The sequence below is a fragment of the Euleptes europaea genome, chromosome 4, assembly GCF_029931775.1.
Source record: "Euleptes europaea isolate rEulEur1 chromosome 4, rEulEur1.hap1, whole genome shotgun sequence".
Classification (NCBI taxonomy): Eukaryota; Metazoa; Chordata; class Lepidosauria; order Squamata; family Sphaerodactylidae; genus Euleptes; species Euleptes europaea.
The window spans coordinates 115214780-115235606 of record NC_079315.1 but is presented as its reverse complement, the minus strand read 5'-3'; the positions used below and the strand labels follow the sequence as shown (position 1 = coordinate 115235606).

The 20827-nt window shown below is 46.8% G+C and overlaps 1 protein-coding gene across 1 annotated transcript in view; it reads left to right on the top strand.

The window, feature by feature from the left end:
* The first annotated feature begins 1542 nt into the window (after nucleotides 1-1542).
* Nucleotides 1543-20827, top strand: part of ARK2N (arkadia (RNF111) N-terminal like PKA signaling regulator 2N) — a 46449-nt gene continuing 27164 nt past the window's right edge. The window contains exon 1 of the mRNA XM_056847821.1: nucleotides 1543-2306. Coding sequence (XP_056703799.1) covers nucleotides 1583-2306 — 724 coding nt within the window. The 5' untranslated portion in view covers nucleotides 1543-1582. The remainder of the gene's footprint in view (nucleotides 2307-20827) is intronic.

The window sequence follows — 20827 nt, the reverse complement described above, 5'->3', positions numbered from 1 at the left end:
GAAGAGGAAAGGTTTCAGATTGAGGATGACACTGAAGATTAGTTTGAAGTTATAAAAGTGTGAGAGGATTGCCGAATGCAGAATCGATTCCCAAATAGATTACTGGGCTCAACTAACTGCCTCTTGAAGTAACCTTGGCTGCAGTTTGGCAGGTATAGAAATACATTTGTTCTTGATTATGGCGGTTCCACCTTATGCCAATGCTATTCTTCTGACAGATCTCACAAGCGTAATGGGTCAGGCCAGTCTACCACTTGGACGGGAGAGACCTGGAGGAAGAGCCTGAATTGGCCATGCACCCCTGAGAGTGCGCGTTCTTCTAAGCAAGGGCTGCGCCAGCTTTCCTGTGCAAATCCCCCGCAGCGATCTGCTAGTTGTGAAGCAGAAGTTTTAATGGCAAACTCTCTCCCTCCTCTTCACTGCTGTTTTTGCACAACTTTGCTGTAGCTTAAGTGAATCCCTCTTCAGGCATTCTTCTTCCACGCATCAGCTCTTCCTGTGGTTGTAGTCAGTGAAAGATTATTCCTTACGAAAGCAAACAACAACAAACCTACAGCCCGTTCTCTTGCACTTGGGGATAGAACCCTTTACATATAACTCGTTTTACTACAACTCATTGTTGGTATAGTTTATAGAATATATAATTGTATATCCATTTAAAATTGGTAGGCGGGATAATGCTGCTGCAGTCGTCTTGCTTGTGGGCTTCCGAGAGGCACCTAACTAGCCACTGTGTGAACAGACTGCTGGACTTGATGGGCCTGGGTCTGATCCAGAATGGCCTTTCTTATGGTATCTCTGTTAAAGCATACTTGTGGTTTTGCAATATACATTCATCTTCCATGTGAAAAAGATTGGGCCATATCTGTGTTCCTTGGTTTAACACACACCCTAAGGCATGTTTCAGTCCCATTCAGACTAGGGGAGCTTTTCTGTAACAATATATTTGATGGCCTTGAAACAACCTTTTTCCCTCTCCCCCCCCCCCTTTGCTACTGGATGTTCAGCCCAGTGAAGAGTTCTGGGAGCTCAAAAGCTTGCAGGCTACATTGTGTCAATTTGTTTGGCTGTAGCAGAAAGAGATTGCAGTGCTGGTGTGTCCCCCCCACCCCCATAATGAATCTAAACAGCTCCCTGAAATTTTGAATGTACTGGATGGTGGTGTGGATCATTTTCGATGAGCATGACGCAAAATTCCCCCCAAGAAGGTTTTCTAGTCTCTGTAGTACAAGTCCACCCCACAGACCGTCTCTCTCTACTAGATAAAGAGGGAAAGCATGAATGTGTGTGTGGTGGTGGTGGGGAGCCACCAGATGCATTTTTGTTTTTTTAAAAAACCTATGAAATTGCCTTTATAAAATCGGTTTTATGCCCAGAAAGTTTCTTTGTGCTTTCAGGAGGTCGCTTCAAATCCCCCCTGAGAGTGATTTTGCTGCTTGAAGATTTCACTGCCGACCTGTTCATTTGCTCTGTGTGTTTTCCCGCAGGTTACTTTCCTGCTCGACGTCCTAGGCTAGTCCGCCCCATCCCACTAAACTCTGTGCTCCATGCTCTGAGACCAGGAGAGACTCGGAACTTTGAAATGAAGATGGAGGCAGCAGACAAAGTAGAAGACCTCATTGGCCCGGAGGTCCCTCCCAAACTCTTGGAAAAGCACGAGGCGGCCCTGGGCGAAGAGGGACCTATAGAACTAGAAATGCACGCTCAGAAAGAGAGCGGAGCTGTTACAGAGGATTCCACCGTGCTCGCCTCCATGCCCTGCCTGCTAATGGAACTGAGGCGGGACTCGTCAGAATCTCAGCTCGCGTCAACGGAGAGCGACAAGCCAACGGCCGGCCGTGTTTACGAGAGCGACTCTTCCAACCACTGCATGCTGTCCCCTTCTTCCAGTGGGCACTTGGCCGACTCAGACACCCTGTCCTCCGCGGAAGAGAACGAGCCTGGCCGAGCCGAAGCCACCGTCGAGGGAGAGGCTTCGGCGGTGTCAGGGCCAGCCGCCGGAAGGAAGTCCCGGCGGTCCCGGTCGGAGAGCGAGACCTCGACCATGGCCGCCAAGAAGAACCGGCAGTCGAGCGACAAGCAGAACGGCCGCGTAGCGAAGGCGAAAGGCCACCGGAGCCAGAAGCACAAGGAGCGTATCCGGCTGCTGAGGCAGAAGCGGGAGGCAGCCGCCCGGAAGAAGTACAACCTGCTGCAGGACAGCAGCACCAGCGACAGCGACCTGACCTGCGATTCCAGCACCAGTTCGTCGGACGACGATGAAGAAGTTTCAGGGAGCAGCAAGACAATCACTGCAGAGATACCAGGTAGAGGATGTTTTTTAAACTGAACTGGTGTAAGAGCTCCCGCCATCATTTCTCAGCTGTCACACTAAAATTTAGAGGAGCGACACTTGAGAAAATAAAAATAAAATAATGCACTAGGAGAACTGAAGCTCTGGGTAAATTTTGGGGGGAGGGGGGCTACAGGGCATTAAAAAAGCCCTGAAGCATTTTAAAAGTTGACTCGTGAAGCCTCTCAATGCCCTTATTTGCACAACAGCAAAATAAAAAAACAACCAACCAGTCACAACCAACCCATCCCTGCTGTTTCCCTGCCCCCAGGTAATTTCATTGTGGCTTTAAGACAGAAATATTTAAATTGGCCTACTTTGCAGCTATTTTATTTACAGATCAGTAAAAAAATTTTGATATGCTGCGGTTGTTCCTCCATCTGCACCTCCAGGGGGGTTTCTTTCTGCTGTTTACAGTGAAACCCCCATTTTTCTCCGATCCTTGATTTTGACAGCTGTGCTTTCCCAGCCCTATTTCTGTGCATGACGAGCTGGTTTAACCTTGCTGTGAGTTAACGGGGAAGGGGCGGTAGCTTCGGAGCCTACGCAAGAAACATATCCTATGTGGGTTGCAAATGACTAACCCATTAGTTTTAGAAGCAAATGGGCTTATCCCTTCTCCTATCGTGTGGAGCGCACAGTTACTAATAACCGGGTCTTTCCCCCGGTGCATCCATACTGCTAGACTAAGATGCCAAATGCTTTGGCCGTTCTCATGATAAAATATTTGAAGGTGCATTTTGGAAAGTTTTCAACCTGTTAAGGCCTGCATCGTTCCTTTAGTCCAAATAGCATGACCAGGAATATGTAACATCTACTCGGCATATGGTACTCAAAATAACTGCATTTTATAGCAACCTTAAAATAAAATACTATTTAAAAAGCCTTTTTGGTTTGCCAATCTTTTTATGGGTGGACGTCCCTTGTGTCTTTGCACAACCAAAATACGCACTTTAAGGAAAGCTATTTCTCTACTGTGTGAGAAGAGGAAGAGTATAGTGATAACTTCATACCTTGACCTTTCAAGTGGAGTCTGCCTTTACATATGGGGGCATATGTATGGGCATAGCCTGCTGGACATTGTAGCTGCCCAGTTTTAATTTCTGTTTGGAGTTTGTAGGATATTCTGCGTAAACCCCAACAAAATGAATGGAGGTTGCTCAGCAACAGTCCCTGGTGGATTGCAGCCCCAGTGAACATTGGTTAGATAAGGTTCCTGAGGCTTTTGCATTTGTTTAAATAATGCTAAAAGGTACATGCTAGTCTCCAATCGTTGGGCTTTTTCTGTGCTTGGTGGGGGGGGGGGAGCGTTGCCTGCTCTGTAGAATTGGATTTGAAATGAACAAATGAGACAGGCAGAAGTTCTGCATGATGTATTCTTTCCTGGCCTATCCTAGTTAAGACTGCAGGTGGGTTCGCTGTCCTGTAAAATATGGCAGGGAGAGGTTTCCAGGCTAGCCCTTTCCCTGCCATAGGCCATTTATGCTTGGTAATTAGCAGCGCGTTCCAGGCTGAAGTGCCCCGCATTTTTTTTTTTAGTTTTTCACGCTGAACCGTCATTCAGGAAGTGATTGCGAAGCCAGCACATACCTGCTTTGCATTTCTTAAGAGCCCCTTTAACGCAACCTTTTGTGTTTGCTCCACCCCCACCTGGAAGAATCCCCTCAAGGAAGCATGCAAAATCACAGCCGCACGTTAGCTATGCAAACGGCGGTTGCTAATGGAAGGAACGAAGGAGCAGGCGAGTGGAGGAATAGAATTTCTCCTTTTGCGCCTGAACCGTGAATAGGCATTTTAAAGGTTGCATTTTAAAAAAGAGCTTTGAGCGAGCATCAAAACTGACCCTGCGTAAATGGCCATAGAATATTTATGTGGGGTAGCACTCCAGTCACAGCCTGAAATGCTACGACTCAGGAGCAGTGGCATCATTGGGGGTAGCCTGACGTTCTTGCAGCACCATGCAGTGGGGTCTTGTTCAAATCATGGAGCGGGTCAGCTCCCTCCCTTGCAGTCTTTCTCCATGTCCCATATCGCAAGGTAAACGGCAGCCGGGGAGAGGAACAGGGGAAAAAAGTGAGAGGCAGAAGCATGTTGGGACTGATGTGGGTCAAGAGCTGCCTAGTGAGGGAAGAGCTTGAGCACAACACGGTTCTGTAAGAGATCATCTCCCCCCACATCTACGCCAGCATGGTGTAGTGGTTAAGAGCAGTGGTTTGGAGGGGTGGACTCTGATCTGGAGAACCGGGTTTGATTCCCCACTCCTCCACATGAGCAGCGGACGCTAATCTGGTGAATTGGATTTGTTTCCCCACTCCTACACATGAAGCCAGCTTGGTGACCTTGGGCTAGTCACAGTTCTCTTAGAGCTTTCTCAGACCCACCTACCTCACAGGATGACTGTTGTGGGGAGGGGAGGGGAAGGTGATTGTAAGCCGGTTTGAGTCTCCCTTAAGTGTTAGAGAAAGTCGGCATATAAAAGCCAATTCTTCTTCTTCATCTGAGCAATTCCCCACAAGATGCAAGACCCACTGGGCTGTCTCCATCATACATATACAAAGGCTCTTCAGTTGTCTTTTCTGATGTGCAGACGAATGTAGAAGATTAGAAAGCAGTGTCTGTACAGCAATACTGCAACATAGCACTGCTGCTATTACGGAGATTCACCCTGGGATTCATAGGCTTTTTAATTTGATGGGTTGGTAAAAGAGGCCTTCGTATGAAGCAAAGCGATTGACAGGTGATTCCCTCCCTCACCACAGTTTGAGAGCCAGGTCCCCCCTCCCCCCGGGGCTTGCTTATTGTTCAGTTTTATATATTTTAAGTATAAAAAATCTCTCTACAAATGTTGTAGTAGTTCTTTTGGGAAGCGTTGCTGTTAAATCTTAAGCGTGTGGAGGATTTTTCTTATGCTTCTTGTTTCAAGAACAAAAAAGGCCTAGTGTAATGGGCGATTGAGGTTGGAAATCTAGGTTAGTCCTCATGCGCAGGGGAGAGAACCCTCAAATTATAGCACCAGACACCCACCACTGCATAATTATGGGTACCCTTTGGAGGTGAGAGCTGCGGGAGACTCTCCAGTGGAAGATATGGTGCACAGAAGGGAGGGGACTGGAAGAATGATGTGAAGAATACTTAAATCTGCACCTGCGTTTCTGCATTTTAAACCTCGTGTGGGATGCAGAACACACTCCCAGTGCAACCATGAGGGCCTCTAACATCCTAGAGATTAGTCTTGTGCCTTTTCTTTGGCAGTGCACAGTTTCACAGAAGCCCTGTCCACATGTTACAGTGAATGTATGTACAAGCTGCATGTATGCGCACATGCCAGTCTGTAAGAAACAGCCAACGCGCATACACCTACAAATGAACCCAGGAACTAGTACCTGGATGTACGTGGCATTTCAGTCACCTGTTCAGCTGTACATGGGTTGAATATATCATGAGAACTACCTGACGCTCATATGTAGAAAAAATCAAGCGCACGCTGTGCGGGCGTTCACTGTAACTTGCGAACAGGAGATACAATCTAATTGCTTTTATGGCCCTTTAAAGACATCCAGGCAACATCTGAAAGGAACAGAGGCCGAGCCAGAATAAAAATATGCTAACCTCAATGTTAATTTGAATAAGTGTAAATTGCGTTCATAATCCAATTTACACTTCCTTTCCCAATAGAAGCTGTTGGGGTTTTTTTTGGCTCTATGCAGTTATCAGTAAATTGAGGCCTGATGGACAGCAGTGTTTGCTAAGTGTGCTGGAGACATTTTAGGCAGAACACCACACTCAAGGATGCTGTCATTTTGAACTCTGACTGGATGTGGTGTCTGTCTCCTTTAGGGTTGTACGCCTGCTCCTCTAACATTACTGTATCAGAGTTCCCTGTCTTTTGCAAGTTGGAATGAATATCTTCCCTTGTTCCATCACTGTTTCAAACAGTTTGAAAATCATTTAAAACATATTGGGTACCTCTGGGGATTAGTCAGAAGTATTTTCTCATGTCCTGTGCTTGCAAATGGAAATAGGGGGGTCCGTGACTTATGCTCTGTGCCTTGGATTAAAAGCGAAGAGCAGGGAATCCAAGAAATAGTTATTTGAAGGAAGATATCCTGGGGGACTGGCGTATTTACTGTACAGTTCTGTTGGTAAGTAAAAATGTACAGAACTGAACCTCCTCTAGTGCATTTTGTTTCCTAGCAATAGCATTAAAAGCCAGCCTGTCCAAAGTTAAATTAATTCTTTTTAACCAGTGGCTCCAGATTGGGAAAGAGGGAACATGAGTGTAAAAAATATGCTTTTCCTAGCCACTTTTGATCCGAGCCTTGTTTTAGTGAAGATGCTATGAAGACAAAATTGTAGTGTAGCTATATTTGAATAGAGGAAGCCAATGGTGATACGTCCAGCCAGGGCAGTGTGATGGCAGGTGAGCCCTTCACTTCTGCGCTTGAAAGGAGTTCTCCTGCATGTTGCTTTGGCACTCATTAATGTGGAATCACAAGAATAGTTGTGGGGACAAACAACTCAGGATGACTGGTGCTTACATTTGGGAGCCAGCGTGGCGTGGGGGTTAAGAGCGGTGGTTTGGAGCAGTGGACTCTGCTCTGGAGAACCAGGTTTGATCCCCCACTCCTCCACATGAGCCGCAGAGGCCAATCTGGTGAACTGGCTTGGTTTCCCCGCTCCTACACACGAAGCCAGCTGGGTGACCTTGGGCAAGTCACATTCTCTCAGCCCCACCCACCTCACAGGGTGTCTGTTGTGGAGAGGGGAAGGAAAGGCGATTGTAAGCCTGTTTGAGTCTCCCTTAAGTGGCCGAGAAACTCGGCATATAAAAACCAACTCTTCTTCTTCTTCTACACTTGTAGTTCTTGTTCTGGGGGAAGGGCATCTCTCTGACTTGTGGGTATTACCATCACGTGCCCAGGGAGGCAGGACCAAAAACTTAACTTCCTGTCTCCCTGGGCGGGAAGCCCAGTTTCCGCCCTGCCTCGTTTAGGGTGGCAGCTTCGTCGTACGGCTCCGAGCTGACTGCAAAGCTTTTCCTAAATTCTTCTGGTGTTCGTCTTCCCTTCTCAGTCTACCTTAAGCCTCCTTCCCAAACCCGTCTGTCTGCGCTTCATCCCCCTCCCCCCGTCCTCACTTCGCCTCATTGGGCAACATGATGGACGACAGGGGAGACTCCGATTCAGATAGCCCTCCTCGCTTCGACCGGGCGAGGTCGCCGGGAAGGCTCCAACGGCCGCTGTTGCGGTTCTGCGGAGAACAGTGTTGAGGGGCCCAGCGCGCTCCGAAGAAGGCGTGCTCTAATGAGCCATCTAAAAAAGGCGCGAAAAGCGGCGTGCTGTGAGAAGAGGCAGCAGTTCCAGCCGGGAGGCCCCAGAGCACTCAGAGGAAAGACACCTCTCTTACTGATTCCACTCTTCACCGGGGGTGGGGGGTTTAATGTAACTCGCTCAGAGCCTGAGATCCCTCTCTGTTGGTGGGAAATGTTTGATCTTTTTAATGGTGTTTTAGATAAACAGGCCGAAATGATGCAAGCCTTTACATACCCCCTGGCTCCTCTCCTCCAGAGGGCCGAAGTTAACCCTTCATTAACCTTCCCTTGCCCCAACCTGGCCTCTTGGGCGGTGGGGACAGTCAAGAACAGGGGGAACAGCCTGGGCCCCACTGGCGCACCAAGGCGGCCTTGAAAGTCCCTTTTAAGGAACAGGCCCGTCACTTACAGGACGATTGCTCCTCTGGGCCAGCAGAGTCCGAGAGCAGAGAAGAAGGGGAATACGGCTCTGACGAAGAGAACCCCATCATTTTGGAGGAACAATAGCCCCGATTGTTCTCAGCTGAGGACTTCCAGGGATTATTGAGTAAAGCCCTATTGGCCCTAGACCTTAAGGAGGATCCTGATCCAGATAAGGAATCCAAGCCTAAATCCAGAAAAAAGGGAGCCAAAGAGTTTTTCCCCTCTCCAAACCTCAATCCTGTGAAATACCATTCCCAGAATTCTTTGAGAACCAAGTACAGGCAGAGTTCGACAAGCCATTAGCTAAAAGGCAATTTTCTGCTAACACCAAAAGGCTCTATACCATGGTGCCGCGTGACATGACTCTCTTTCAGCCCCCCCGATAGATGCTCCAGTGGCAGCAGTTCACTCACCCGATCTGCCTGCTGAGGATGGAATGGGGACTATTAAGGATCCCATGGATAGAAAAGCCAAATTTCTGTCAAAAAAGGTGCGCTAGGCTTCCACTCTGTCCATTCAGGCTTCAGCAGCCACTTCCATAATGGCCAGAGCTTCCATTGTATGGCCCAGGAAAATTATCCATCTGTACCCAGCTGAGAACCGTAAAATTTCGGAGGGGCTTAACAGACTTCTTAAGGCCGTGGCCTTTATGGCAGACACATCTTTGGATGCCATGTCCTTTGCGGCCAGGGCAACATCATCCAATATAGCCGTCAGGAGAGCACTATGGCTTCGCCCATGGCAAAACGAATTCAAGACTAAATCACTTACCTTGTCCTACCCCTTTACAGGAGGTAAACTATTTGGAGATAGACTAGAGAGGATTCTAGTAGAAAACAAGGACAAGAAAAAGGTCCTACCCAAATCCTATAGGAAGGAAGGGAGACCATCCCCTTCCTTCCCCAACTTTAGATCTTCTCACTCCCTCACACGCTACAGACCTGATCAGCAAAGGGGTTCCTGGAATAATGGCAGGGGCTCCTTTCGCAGAGGAGGGAATATGTTTTTTCATCCCCATCAGGGACAGCAGCAATTCAGTGGCAACAAGAGAGATAAGTTCTCCAAAAACCCAAAACAGTGACGCCAGGTCACCAGCAGTAGGGGGGAGACTACTTCAGTTCCATCAGAAGTGGAAACGGCCTTACACGGATGCCTGGGTTTCCCAGGTAGTTTCATCAGGCTACCTAATAGAGCTAACCTCCTCCCCAAGGAACAAGTTCATAAGTTCTCCCAGACCCCTGAACAGGGAAAAGCACGCAAGAACCTTAGATGCCATTCTACACTTACACCAGATACAAGCAATAGAGCCAGTACCTCTAAAAGAGACGGGCCTGGGAATTTATTTCACCTTCTTCACAGTCCCCAAGAAAAATGGGGACTGAAGAGCTATATTAGACCTGAAACACCTAAACAAATTTGTCCGATACAGGAAGTTCCAAATGGAGACTCTGAAATCCATCATAGAGGCCCTTAAGATAGGTTATTACATGACCTCGTTAGACTTAAGGGAAGCATACCTCCATGTTCCCATACATCCTACACATCACAGGTTTCTCAGATTTGCATATGCAGGGAAACACTACCAGTTCAGAGCCCTCCCTTTTGGTCTGGCGTCGGTACCACATGTCTTCACCAAGATCCTGGTGATGCTGGTGGCCTTGCTCAGGCAGGAGGGGATCAAGATCTTCCCATATCTGGATGACATCCTTGTCTGTGCCAGGTCCGAGGAAGAGGCCAGGACACATGCAGACAGGGCCATCAACGTCTTGATGGATCACGGGTTCCTGGTGAACCTGGAGAAAAGCCACCTGACCCCTACTCAGAGACTGCAACACCTAGGGGTAATCCTGGACACACGTAAGAACCTAGTACTGCTTCCTCCAGACGCTTAACCGCTTGGAAATTGAGCGGAACCGCCTCTTAGAACACTGTTATAGCTCAGACATCGTGAACACCATGATTGAGGCGAGGAGACCTTCCACCAGGAGGATCTATAACACCTCCTGGAAAGCCTTCGTGTTGTGGTGTAGGCGAAAACACGTAGATCCTCTTTCCCTGGGCATTCCTAGAATTTTAGGCTTCCTACAAGATGGGGTGGTACAGGGTCTCAAGGCAGCTACCTTACGCAGACAGGTAGCGGCTCTGTCTACTGTATTGTCTATGGCAGGCAGCCTTCCCATATCCAGACACCCACACATTCTGGCCCTCTTAAAAGGGGTAGTTCAATTAAAGCTTCCAACAGTACATCACTTCCCCTCTTGTCGACTCAATGTGGTTCTCACAGCTCTTACCAGCCCCCCTTCGAACCCATCAGGCAGATTCTCTTAAAGGTGTTGAGGATGAAGACCATCTTCTTAACGGCGGTCACCTCTGCCCGCAGTGTCTCTGAATTAAGGGCCCTATTAGCGCGGGAGGGCTTCTGCATCTTCCACAGGGACAAGGTGGTCCTTAGACCGGACCCCACCTTTATCCCGAAGGTGAATTCCATGTTCCACCGCACTCAGGAGATACATCTGCCGTCCTTCTGTCCCAATCCCAGCCATCCCAAAGAAAAGGAAGGGCACCATCTAGACCTGCGTAGGACCCTCAAAGTATACCTCAAACGTACAGAAACTATCAGGCATTCCGATGCATTGTTCATATCCTTGACCAACCCATCCAGGGGACAGAAGATGTCTAGGTCCTCGCTAAGCTATGCTGTAAGACAATGCATCACAGAAGTATATAGGGCTAGCAAAATCCCAATTCCAGTGGGCATCACTGCTCATTCAGTTTGCAGTGCAGCCACATCAGCAGCATTTGAAAAACAAGCCCCGCTGGAAGAGATCTGCCGGGCGGCCACCTGGTCCACGGTCTCCACCTTTATAAAGCACTACAAAATTGATTCCATGGCCTCTGCTGATGCAGCCTTCGGTAGGAGGATTCTGCAGCACGTCTTGGATCAGTCTTAGTACCCTCCCAGGTGATCTAGCTCTTGGAGATCCCACAAGTCAGCAAGATGCCCTTCCCCCAGAATGAGAACGGAGCCTTGTTCACTCACCGTGAGGGCTCCTTCTGTTCTGGGGTCGAAGGGCCTCGCCCACCCAATGTTAAACTAACTAATCCAAGACTTATTTGTCAATCTGACGTGGGTGGCCACGACATGTGGAATCCTCCAAGGCGGATACTTAACTCAAGCCTCTACTCACATTTACCATTTTTTCCTTCTTATATGTATCGGAGCCTCTTACTGATCATTACACATGGTTAATTATTGTCCATTGACAATACCGGTTACCCTGTTGTGTTTCGTTGTTGTGCTTGCTGTTCTGCACTTACCTGTCTCCTTTAGCTCGGCAAGTCCGAAAACTGGGCTTTCCGCCCAGGGAAACAGGAAGTTAAGTTTTTGGTCCTGCCTCTCTGGGCACTTGATGGTAGTACCCACAAGTCAGTGAGATGCCCTTCGACCCCAGAACAGAAGGAGCCCTCACGGTGAGTAAACAAGGCTCCGTTTTCTTGCAACCGCACATTTTCTTTACTTGAAAGATACTGGCAAGGACTCTTAACTTGTTTCCCATTCTGGTGCCTTTTGTTATCCTTACCTTGTAGGCATGTAGAAGAAACTTTTGGGGTTTTTTTCTTCTTCACTTAGCTCAAGTGTACTTTTAGGTGGGCCCTAAAAATAGCTATTAAGAGGGCTTCTGAATTACAATTTCAGGATGCTACTTGTAGCTCTTAAGGCTATTGTCTTGCCACATACTTTGGCTCCATGCTACTGTAAATTTCCGCTAACAGAAGGCATATTTCGCCTCCGCCCATCCACTGCAGCTGAAAGTGCTCCCCCAAATGCTGCTAGTGGAGAACAGGGGACCCTTGGGAACAATGTGGGGCCGAATGGAGGGTCTGCAGCGATGGGGGAAATCCCTCCCCCCTTCATTAGTGGAGATTTTGGATTTGTAGCATAGCAATGCAATATTATATTTACTGGTCTATGACTGCAATAAATTATTATTATTATTATCTCTGTACGCCTGCAGTCAGTTTCAGAAACCTCCCCCCCCCCCACATGAGGTTGGACTTCTTAAGGATTCCCTTGCTAGGCTGCCTATATGTCACAAAGTGAATTCAGAGGTGAACATGGCCAACGGTCTACTTGAAAATATATGCCGGGGGTGTCGAACTCATTTGTTACGAGGGCCGGATATGGCATAAATGTCACTCGGTCGGGCCATCCCTTGCCAGCCCAGATCAGGACTGGAGGGGGGTGGTTACCTCAGCTGGTTTCCAGGCTGGATAAGAGCTCTCAAGGGACCAGATTCAGCCCATGAGCCTTATGCCTGACACCCCGATATACACCATAATACAGTGGTGCTCATTCTGTGGCCGCAGACCCACATGTGGATCTTTCACACACCACCTCCAGCTCTTCTTCTAATTCAGTTTTTGGTACACTCAGAAGTCTGCACGCAACAGATTTATGAGTGGGGTTTAGTTTCATTACAGTAAAAATGTATTTGGTTACATTTACACTCAGATATTTACTGTGAATAACTATTGGAGGGGTGTGTTTGGGTTGGCGCGCTCTGTATACAGTGGTTACGCATCTGAAGTGGTTGCGAATTTGGCAAGCCTCAGAGTGAGTGCCATAATATGAAGATAAGATGCCAACGTCTCCTTTTTCTACAACAGACTAGAACAGCCACCCATGTGTACTTTGTTGCTTGGAAGAAATGGCCATGCCTTAGGCAACTTGAGCAGAAATCCTGCAAAGCAGGCTAGTAGCCTATGTGTGCATGCTGGTATTTGGGGCTGCAATTTCTCTACCATAAAATATCCCTTTTTCCTCTGACCGCATCTCCATTGTTGCATGACTGATGCAGTGATGTGGCTTTTTGGTGGAAATTATGAATAGGACGTTGTTTTTTTCCTGGAACATTTTCCAGTGCCCTAAATAAAGTGGTTTCAGGTGGGTAGCTGTTCGTCTGCAGTAGAAGAGCATCATTAGAGTCCAGCGGCAGCTTTAAAGACCAGCAAGATTTCCAGGGTATGAGCTTTCTAGTGTCAAAGCTCCCTTTGTCAGATGTCTGAGGAAGGGAGTGTTGACTCTCAAATGTTTATACCCTGGGAAATTTGTTGGTGTCTGAGATGATACTGGACTCGAATCCTGCTCTTCTGTTAGATGTTACCAAACATGTGAGTTGTCTTCACAAGAGGAGAAAACTGAGAGGGGATATGATAACCATCTTCAAGTACTTGAAGGGCTATCATATAGAGGATGGTGCCAAGTTGTTTTCTGTTGCCCCAGAAAATTTTTCTAACAGAGCGTTTCCTCGGTGGAACAGGCTTCCTTGGGAGGTGGTAAGCGCTCCCTCCCTGGAGGTTTTTAAGCAGAGGCTAGATGGCCATCTGTCAGCAATGCTGATTCTATGACCTTAGGCAGATCATGAGAGGGAGGGCATCTTGGCCATCTACTGGGCATGGAGTAGGGGTCACTGGGGGTGTGGGGGGGAGGTAGCTGTGAATTTCCTGCGTTGTGCAGGGGGTTGGACTAGATGACCCTGGTGGTCCCTTCCAACTCTATGATTCTGTGCATGACTCCTACACTGCTCCTTATCTCATTCATCAGATACAAGTAGGGAGGGGCTGTGGCTCAGTGGTAGAGTATCTGCTTGGCATGCAGAAGGTCCCAGGTTCAATCCCCAGCATCTCCAATCAAAGGGACTAGGCAAGTAGGTGATGTGCCTGAGGAGCCACTGCCGGTCTGAGTAGACAATACTGACTTTGATGGACCAAGGGTCTGATTCAGTATAAGGCAGCTTCATTTGTTCAGCATGGTGTAGTGGTTTGGAATGGTGGTTTGGAGTGGTGGACTCTGATCTAGAGAACCAGGTTTGATTCCCCACTCCTCCACATGAGCGGCGGACACTGATTTGGTGAACTGGATTTGTTTCCCCACTCCTCCACATGAAGCCAGCTGGATGACCTTGGGCTAGTCACTGCTCTCTTAGAGTTCTCTCTGCCTCACCTACCTCATAGGGAAGGTGATTATAAGCCTGTTTGATTCTTCCTTAAGTGGTAGAGAAAGTCGGCATATAAAAACCAACTCTTCTTCTTCAAGTAGGAGTGGAGAGCCCTGAGCCCCAAGTGAGAAGGTGGAAGGTTGTTGCAAAGAAGGGAGTCCCTACTGAGTCAAAATGCAATCAGAAATTTGACAAACTGTTCCGCTGGAAAGCTACAAGAGAAGTCACTTAAAGATTACATGAACCTTCTCCAAGCCTACAGGCAATAGCTTTCACACCCTCAGTATATTCTACCTAACCAGTTGGCTTTAAGTGGTGGAAATGTCTTGTAGGCGTCCACTTCAGAGCAATGTCTTAGGAGATTAATCCTTTATGTGTATTTTATAGTCAGCTATTAAGATTGTATCGGCACACTTAAATCTCAGTGAGTGGCAGCAAAAATTATTCCTCTCTCTGCTGGGAAGTACTTATGAAAATTCTGATGGCTGAAAAGCTTTTGTATTACAGTCTAAAGCAAAACAGACAAATGTTTATTGTCAGTTTATGGTAACTGGTGAAGGGAGCTTTAACTCTGGAAGGCTCATACCCTGGAAATCTTGTTAATCTTTAAGGTGCTACTGGAATCAAATCTTGCTTTGAATAAAGTGTAGTCAGATTAGCATATTTATTTTGACATTTATTTAATAAACGTTTTAAATGTACTGCACACGAATTTAACATCCCAGTAGCAACAAATATGTGAATTGAAATATTTGATTGTGGGGGGGAACCAATTCGGTTACTTGGTTTAAATTTACCATCAAACATTCAGAGCGCAGTGTGGAAATGATTTTTATTGGAGTAATACCCATAAAAATGTAAAGACGATATTGCATGGATTTCCATTTACAATCGTATATATAACTCTTAAGGTGAAAAAAGAAGGCACTGGAAACGGATGATGTATTAATTTTAGCATATGCAGATGACTGTGATTTGCATAGTTTGCCATGGATATGGTTGTCCATTAATCTCTTTCAACAGAATTGGACTCTCTTCCAGGGAGGTCTTGGGGAACCTCAGTTTCATTGTTGGTCTCTAGGGCATCACTTGACTTGTTGGTTATAGAATCATAGAGTTGGAAGGGGCCATACAGGTCATCTAGTCCAACTAGTTCCATATCAGATTGGCAATATCCCCTCCATCAGACCCTTGGTCCATCAAAGTCAGTATTGTCTTCTCAGACCAGCAGCAGCTCTCCAGGGTCTCAGGCAGAGGTCTTTCACATCACCTACCTGCCTAGTCCCTTTAACTGGAGATGCCAGGGATTGAACCTGGGACCTTCTGCATGCCAAGCAGATGAACACATGAAGCTGCCTTCTACTGAACCAGACCTTTGGTCCATCGAAGTCAGTATTGTCAGACCAGCAGTGGCTCTCCAATGTCTCAGGCAGAGGTTTCCCGGCTATTGGGCTATGACAAGCAGTAGATGCTCTGCCACTGAGCCACAGCCCCTCCCCTAGATTTTCATTCTAGAAGGCATCCTCAGAGAAAATCATGCTAGGAAAAGTTGAAGGCAGCAGGAAAAGAGGAAGACCCAACAAGAGATGGATTGACTCAATAAAGGAAGTCATAGCCCTCAATTTACCAGACCTGAGCAAGGCCGTTAAGGATAGGAGGTTTGGGAGGACTTTGATTCATAGGGTCGCCATGAGTCAGAAGCGACTTGACAGCACTTAACACACACAATGGCCATGGCATCCATACATGGTTATTAATATTACAAAACAATGTATTTAGAAATGGAAAATCTTCTGCAGGAAAAAATAAAGCACCGGAATAGTTTTCTCTCTGCATCTCTGCTCAGATGTCACAGTGCAGTTTTGCAGGCAAAAGTGTCGGGGCCTTTCTCACTACCTTGGCTCCTTCAGTCCGAGCAGTCTTTGATAGTCCTGTCAGTGACTACTACCCACAGTGACTTAAGGGAACCTCCACATTCAGAGGCAGTAAACCTCTGAATAGCAGTGCCAGACGACAACAATCAGGGGAAAGGCCTCGGCCTCTATGCCCTGTTGTTGGCCCTCCAGAGGAACTTGTTGGCCATAGTGTGAGATGGGATGCTGGACTAAATGGACCACTGGTCTGATCCAGGAGGGGTCTTCTTATGTTCTTCTCGGGCACTTGAGTGCTAAAGAGGTCTTGAGAACTTTTAGAATGTCCTCACAAAGCTCTCGTGGCAGAGGCCGAGCTTAAGAAGAAATTGAGCATTTCATTTTAGGAGCAGTTGATCGGATCACAGTAGCAGATTTATGAGGAGGCGTAAGCTAGAATTCTCCTTTTTCTTGCTCATTTTTGCAGTCATTTGTTAGCAACCCACTGCCACTCCAATAGAGTGTGGCCATATCACTCCCCCCCCCAACTGTCACATAGGATGCCTTCTAGAATGAAAACCTCAATATTCCACTCCTGTACAGGGGTGCCTCTATAAGGGAATAGATCCCTAATCTACTTCAATTATTGTTCCAGGAATTATCCTGTTTTTACTGCACTGTCTCCTACCCTTAAAATTCTACTTACTATAGGGTTTATAGTATCTCTTGCCTTGGGCATTGTCTTTTAATTCTGTACTGATACAGTGTTCACTGTGCCAGGCTAGCCAGATTTCAGAAGCTAAGCAGGGTCAGTCCTGGTTAATATTTGGATGGGAGACCATCAAGGTAGTCCAGGGTTGCTGTGCAGAAAAGGCAATGGAAAACCACCTCTGTTTTTCTCTGGCCTTGAGAACCTTACGGGGTCGCCATAAGTCCACTACGACTTGATGGAACTTTCCATCCCCGTTGCATTGTTCATTGAGTGTCATTTGCTGTAGGATTACATTGTCTTTATTCTATAACCCATCTTGAGTCTCGGTGAGAAATTTGGGCCATAAAGAAAGTAGATAAATAAATAGCCCCATTAGGCATGCATGAAGCTGCCTTATACTGAGTCAGTCAGTGAAACTGAGGTGCTCCCAGTGACCGGATTTGACTCCCCACTCCTCCACATGAGCGGCGGAGGCTAATCTGGCAAACTGGATATGTTTCCCCACTCCTACGCATGAAGCCAGCTGGGTGACCTTAGGCTAGTCACACACTCTCAGCCTCACCTACCTCACAAAGTGTCTGTTATGGAGAGGGGAAGGGAAGGTGATTGTAAGCCAATTTGATTCTTCCTTAAGTGGTAGAGAAAGTCGGCATATAAAAACCATCTTCATCGAGTAATCCACTACCACTTCAAGATCCCTTTCGTGGTCTGTCGCTGCCAGCACAGATCCCATCAGTGTATATATGAAGTTGGGATTTTCTTCTCCTTCTCATGTTGAAATAGATGCATGGACCGCTACATCCATGGCATATCATGCACAGTTCTTTGGATAGTTTCTGGTGGGTAGTCGTGTTGTTCTTCAGTAGAGGAACAAGATTTTAACCCAGTGGCACCTTAAGAGACCAATAAGATTTCCAAGGTACAGGCTTTCTAGAGTCAAAGCTCCCTTTGTCAGATACCAAATCTTATTCCAGGATTCCCCAACCTTTTTGAGCCTGCGGGCACATTTAGAATTCTGACACAGTATGGTGGGCACAGCAACAAAATGGCTGCCACAAAATGGCTGCTGCAGGAGGCGGAGCCAGCCACAGACTGATTACCACACCGTAACTTTAGTCACACAGCACAGATTTTTGTGGTGGCAGCTGCTGTCAAAGCAACATTTTTAAAAATATGCACAGCCAATCAGAAGCCTTGCTGGGCAAAGCCCTGCCTGTCCCCACCCACTTCCTAAAAACTCTTGGGGGTTCCAGAAAAAGGTGTCGGTGGGCACCATGGCATCCATGGGCACCATGCTGGGCACCCCTGGCTTACACCCTGGCAATCTTGATGGCCTTTAAGGGGCCACTGGACTCAAATCTAGATCTTTGGGTGTTTTTCAGATTAGAATAATAGAATCATAGAGTTGGAAGGGACCACCAGGGTCATCTAGTCCATCCCCCTACACAATGCAGGAAATTCACAACTACCTTCCCCCCACAACCCCAGTGACCCCTACTCAATGCCCAGAAGATGGCCAAGATGCTCTCCCTCTCATGATCTGCCTAATGTCATAGAATCAGCATTGCTGACAGATGGCCATCTAACCTCTTCTTAAAAACCTCCAGGGAAGGAGAGCTCACCACCTCCCGAGGAAGCCTGTTCCACTGAGGAACCGCTCTAACTGTTAGAAAAATTAGCGCATCAACTGTTTTCAGTGCCTCCTTGGAGGGGTGTCCTAAAATGTTTGCAATGTAAGGGAAGTGCATGTGAAATTGTGTTTGTATTTTTCCAGGTAATATTCCAATAAAATAATTTCCATATAAAGCTTTGAATTTGTTTAAGTACTTGAACATTTAAAGCGCACTTGATTTTTCCCCTAATCAGATATTTCCGTTCTAAGATTTGTTGCTGTTGGGACATTTTTAAAATGTTGTTTACTAAATACAAGTCAAAATAAATATGCAGGCAGCTTTGACTTTCAAAAGCTCATACCCTGAAAATCTTGTAGGTCTCTAAGGTGCTACTGGACTCGAATTGGGCTGTTCTGCTTCAGATTTACTCGTGTACCCTCTTAAACATTCTACTTTAGTACACTGAATTTTTCCCCCCAGAAAATTTTCTGATTCTTAGTTTTCCAGAAAATCCACATTGCTGATTCAAAAACCCATGCAGGTCATATCAGCATCTAGTAACTGTGAGAGATAAACGGAGCCCTTGTGTACATCTCCGATGACCACATGATGTGAACCCGCAACAGCGCTTGGCCTTCACGCCTTTCTTAGAAGCGCCCAGAGGTGTCCGGCTTGCCGCTGTTGAAACTGAATGGTGGGGGCGCGGGTAGATCAGTGGATCCAAGTCTTGTTGGGATGGTGACCTATGAGTCCAAGTTTACTTGGTAAAAAAAAAAAACAGCACGTACAAATCAATAAAAGCTGCAAAAGCCCGCAACCCACTTTTACAGGCTTCATGACCCTCTTTTGGGTTGGGACACCTAGTCTGGGAATACACTGGGCTCGACAGACCTTTTAGTCTGTTCTGGTGTTCTTGCACTGTGCCTTTTTTGGTGTTCTTGCACTGTGCCTTTTTAAGTAAACGATGTGCCCACCTAAGACTGTGAGATCTTTAGGAGGAAGGCAGGTTTACGAATATTTTTAAAAGAAATAAATAGTAAACAGTAGATCCGAGTAGATGACGGTGGATAGCCATGTTGGTCTGTCTGTAGCAGTAGAAAAGGGCAAGAGTCCAGCAGCATCTTAAAGACGGACAAAATTTCTGGCAGGGTGTGAGCTTTCGTGAGTCACAGCTCACTTCTTCAGATATCTGAAGAACTAGTCAAGTGAAGAAGTATCTGAAGAAGTGAGCTGTGGCCCTGCCAGAAATTTTGTTCATCTTTAAGTTGCTGCTGGACTCTTGCTCTTTTCTACTAGTAGTTCTGAGCGTTTGCCTTATTCTAAATCAAGGGTTTAATTATTGTGGATTGTTACGCTGTCTCGATTTCTGTTCAACAACGGAGACAACAAAGATGTCTATAGGAGTGCAATCAGTTTCCGTTTCGGGGAGTAATTTTGAAATCCCGAAGGTTTCAGAAGTAATTATGCCAAGGTGTTCGGGTGGCTTACGAACCGCCAAATAACTAGGCAGCCACGGCTATACTTCATTGGGATTGTATCTACCTGGCCGGTCAGAGCAAGTGTGTGGCCTGTTCTTGTGCTCGCATGCCTTGTAATGTCTCGATGTGACTCCCTTTTCTTTTCACGCTGTTCTTACGCCGTGGCCTCAATGTCTTTAAAGCTGGCTTCAGTCGTGCTGGGGGAGCTGGAGGAGCGACCAGGGAAATTCCAGGACTGCTTGACAGGGGCACCGTGTGGGATAGGAACTGCATAGGCAGCGTCCTGGAAGAGGCCATGAACTGCTTTGCCGAGATGCAGAGGCAGACGGAGGAGAAGTTTCGCACGTGGATAGAGAAGCTAACCCGCCTTGACACGGACGAAGAGAGCAAGCAGCAGCTGGAGCCCGGGGAACCGAAAGTACCGCTAGCTGGCCAAAGAATCTCTCCGACTGCTCGGGCAGGGGTGTTTATGCAGGTGCCTGATAGCCAAGTACTTTCTCAGCAGTCCTTTAATTCTTACGTGAGCTACCAAAACGCTGACGCGGCCTTAGAGTTTCCAGAGACTTTTAATAACAATTTCCCTGCCGTCTTTCCTGAAAATGGGAATATCGCAGAACCCAATTCAAATCAATCGCAAAGTTAAAAGCAACTCAAACCTTTGACCTAGATCGTATTGCAAATGTTCTCAGTTGTTGTTTCTTATGATTTTTATTGGTCCCTTGGTTAGGCTTCTGAACAGCCCGTGTTTGGTTGGGTTCTTGTTTGTTTTAAGGAAGCAAAGCTGTAGTTTTGAGTTGCTGTTGAAATGCTTCTCCTCCCCTGCTTTCTCATCTTCAAAGCTCTGCAAGATGCAACTTGGGAATCTCCACACCCCCTAAATGTGGAAGCAGTTGTTATATCCTTTTGCATGCCAAAATTATGTATTATGTAGAAATACAAATCTGAAGCTGAAAGGACCCTGATGTACCCGATTGGTATGTCCTATGGATATTTTCTGAACCATCTGCTAGCTGCTTAACCAACATTATATTTATTGCTTGCCATATTCCTGTTTCTTCTCCAGTCCTCTTAGGCTAGTTGGTAAACTGGAGATATAAGATGTCACTATT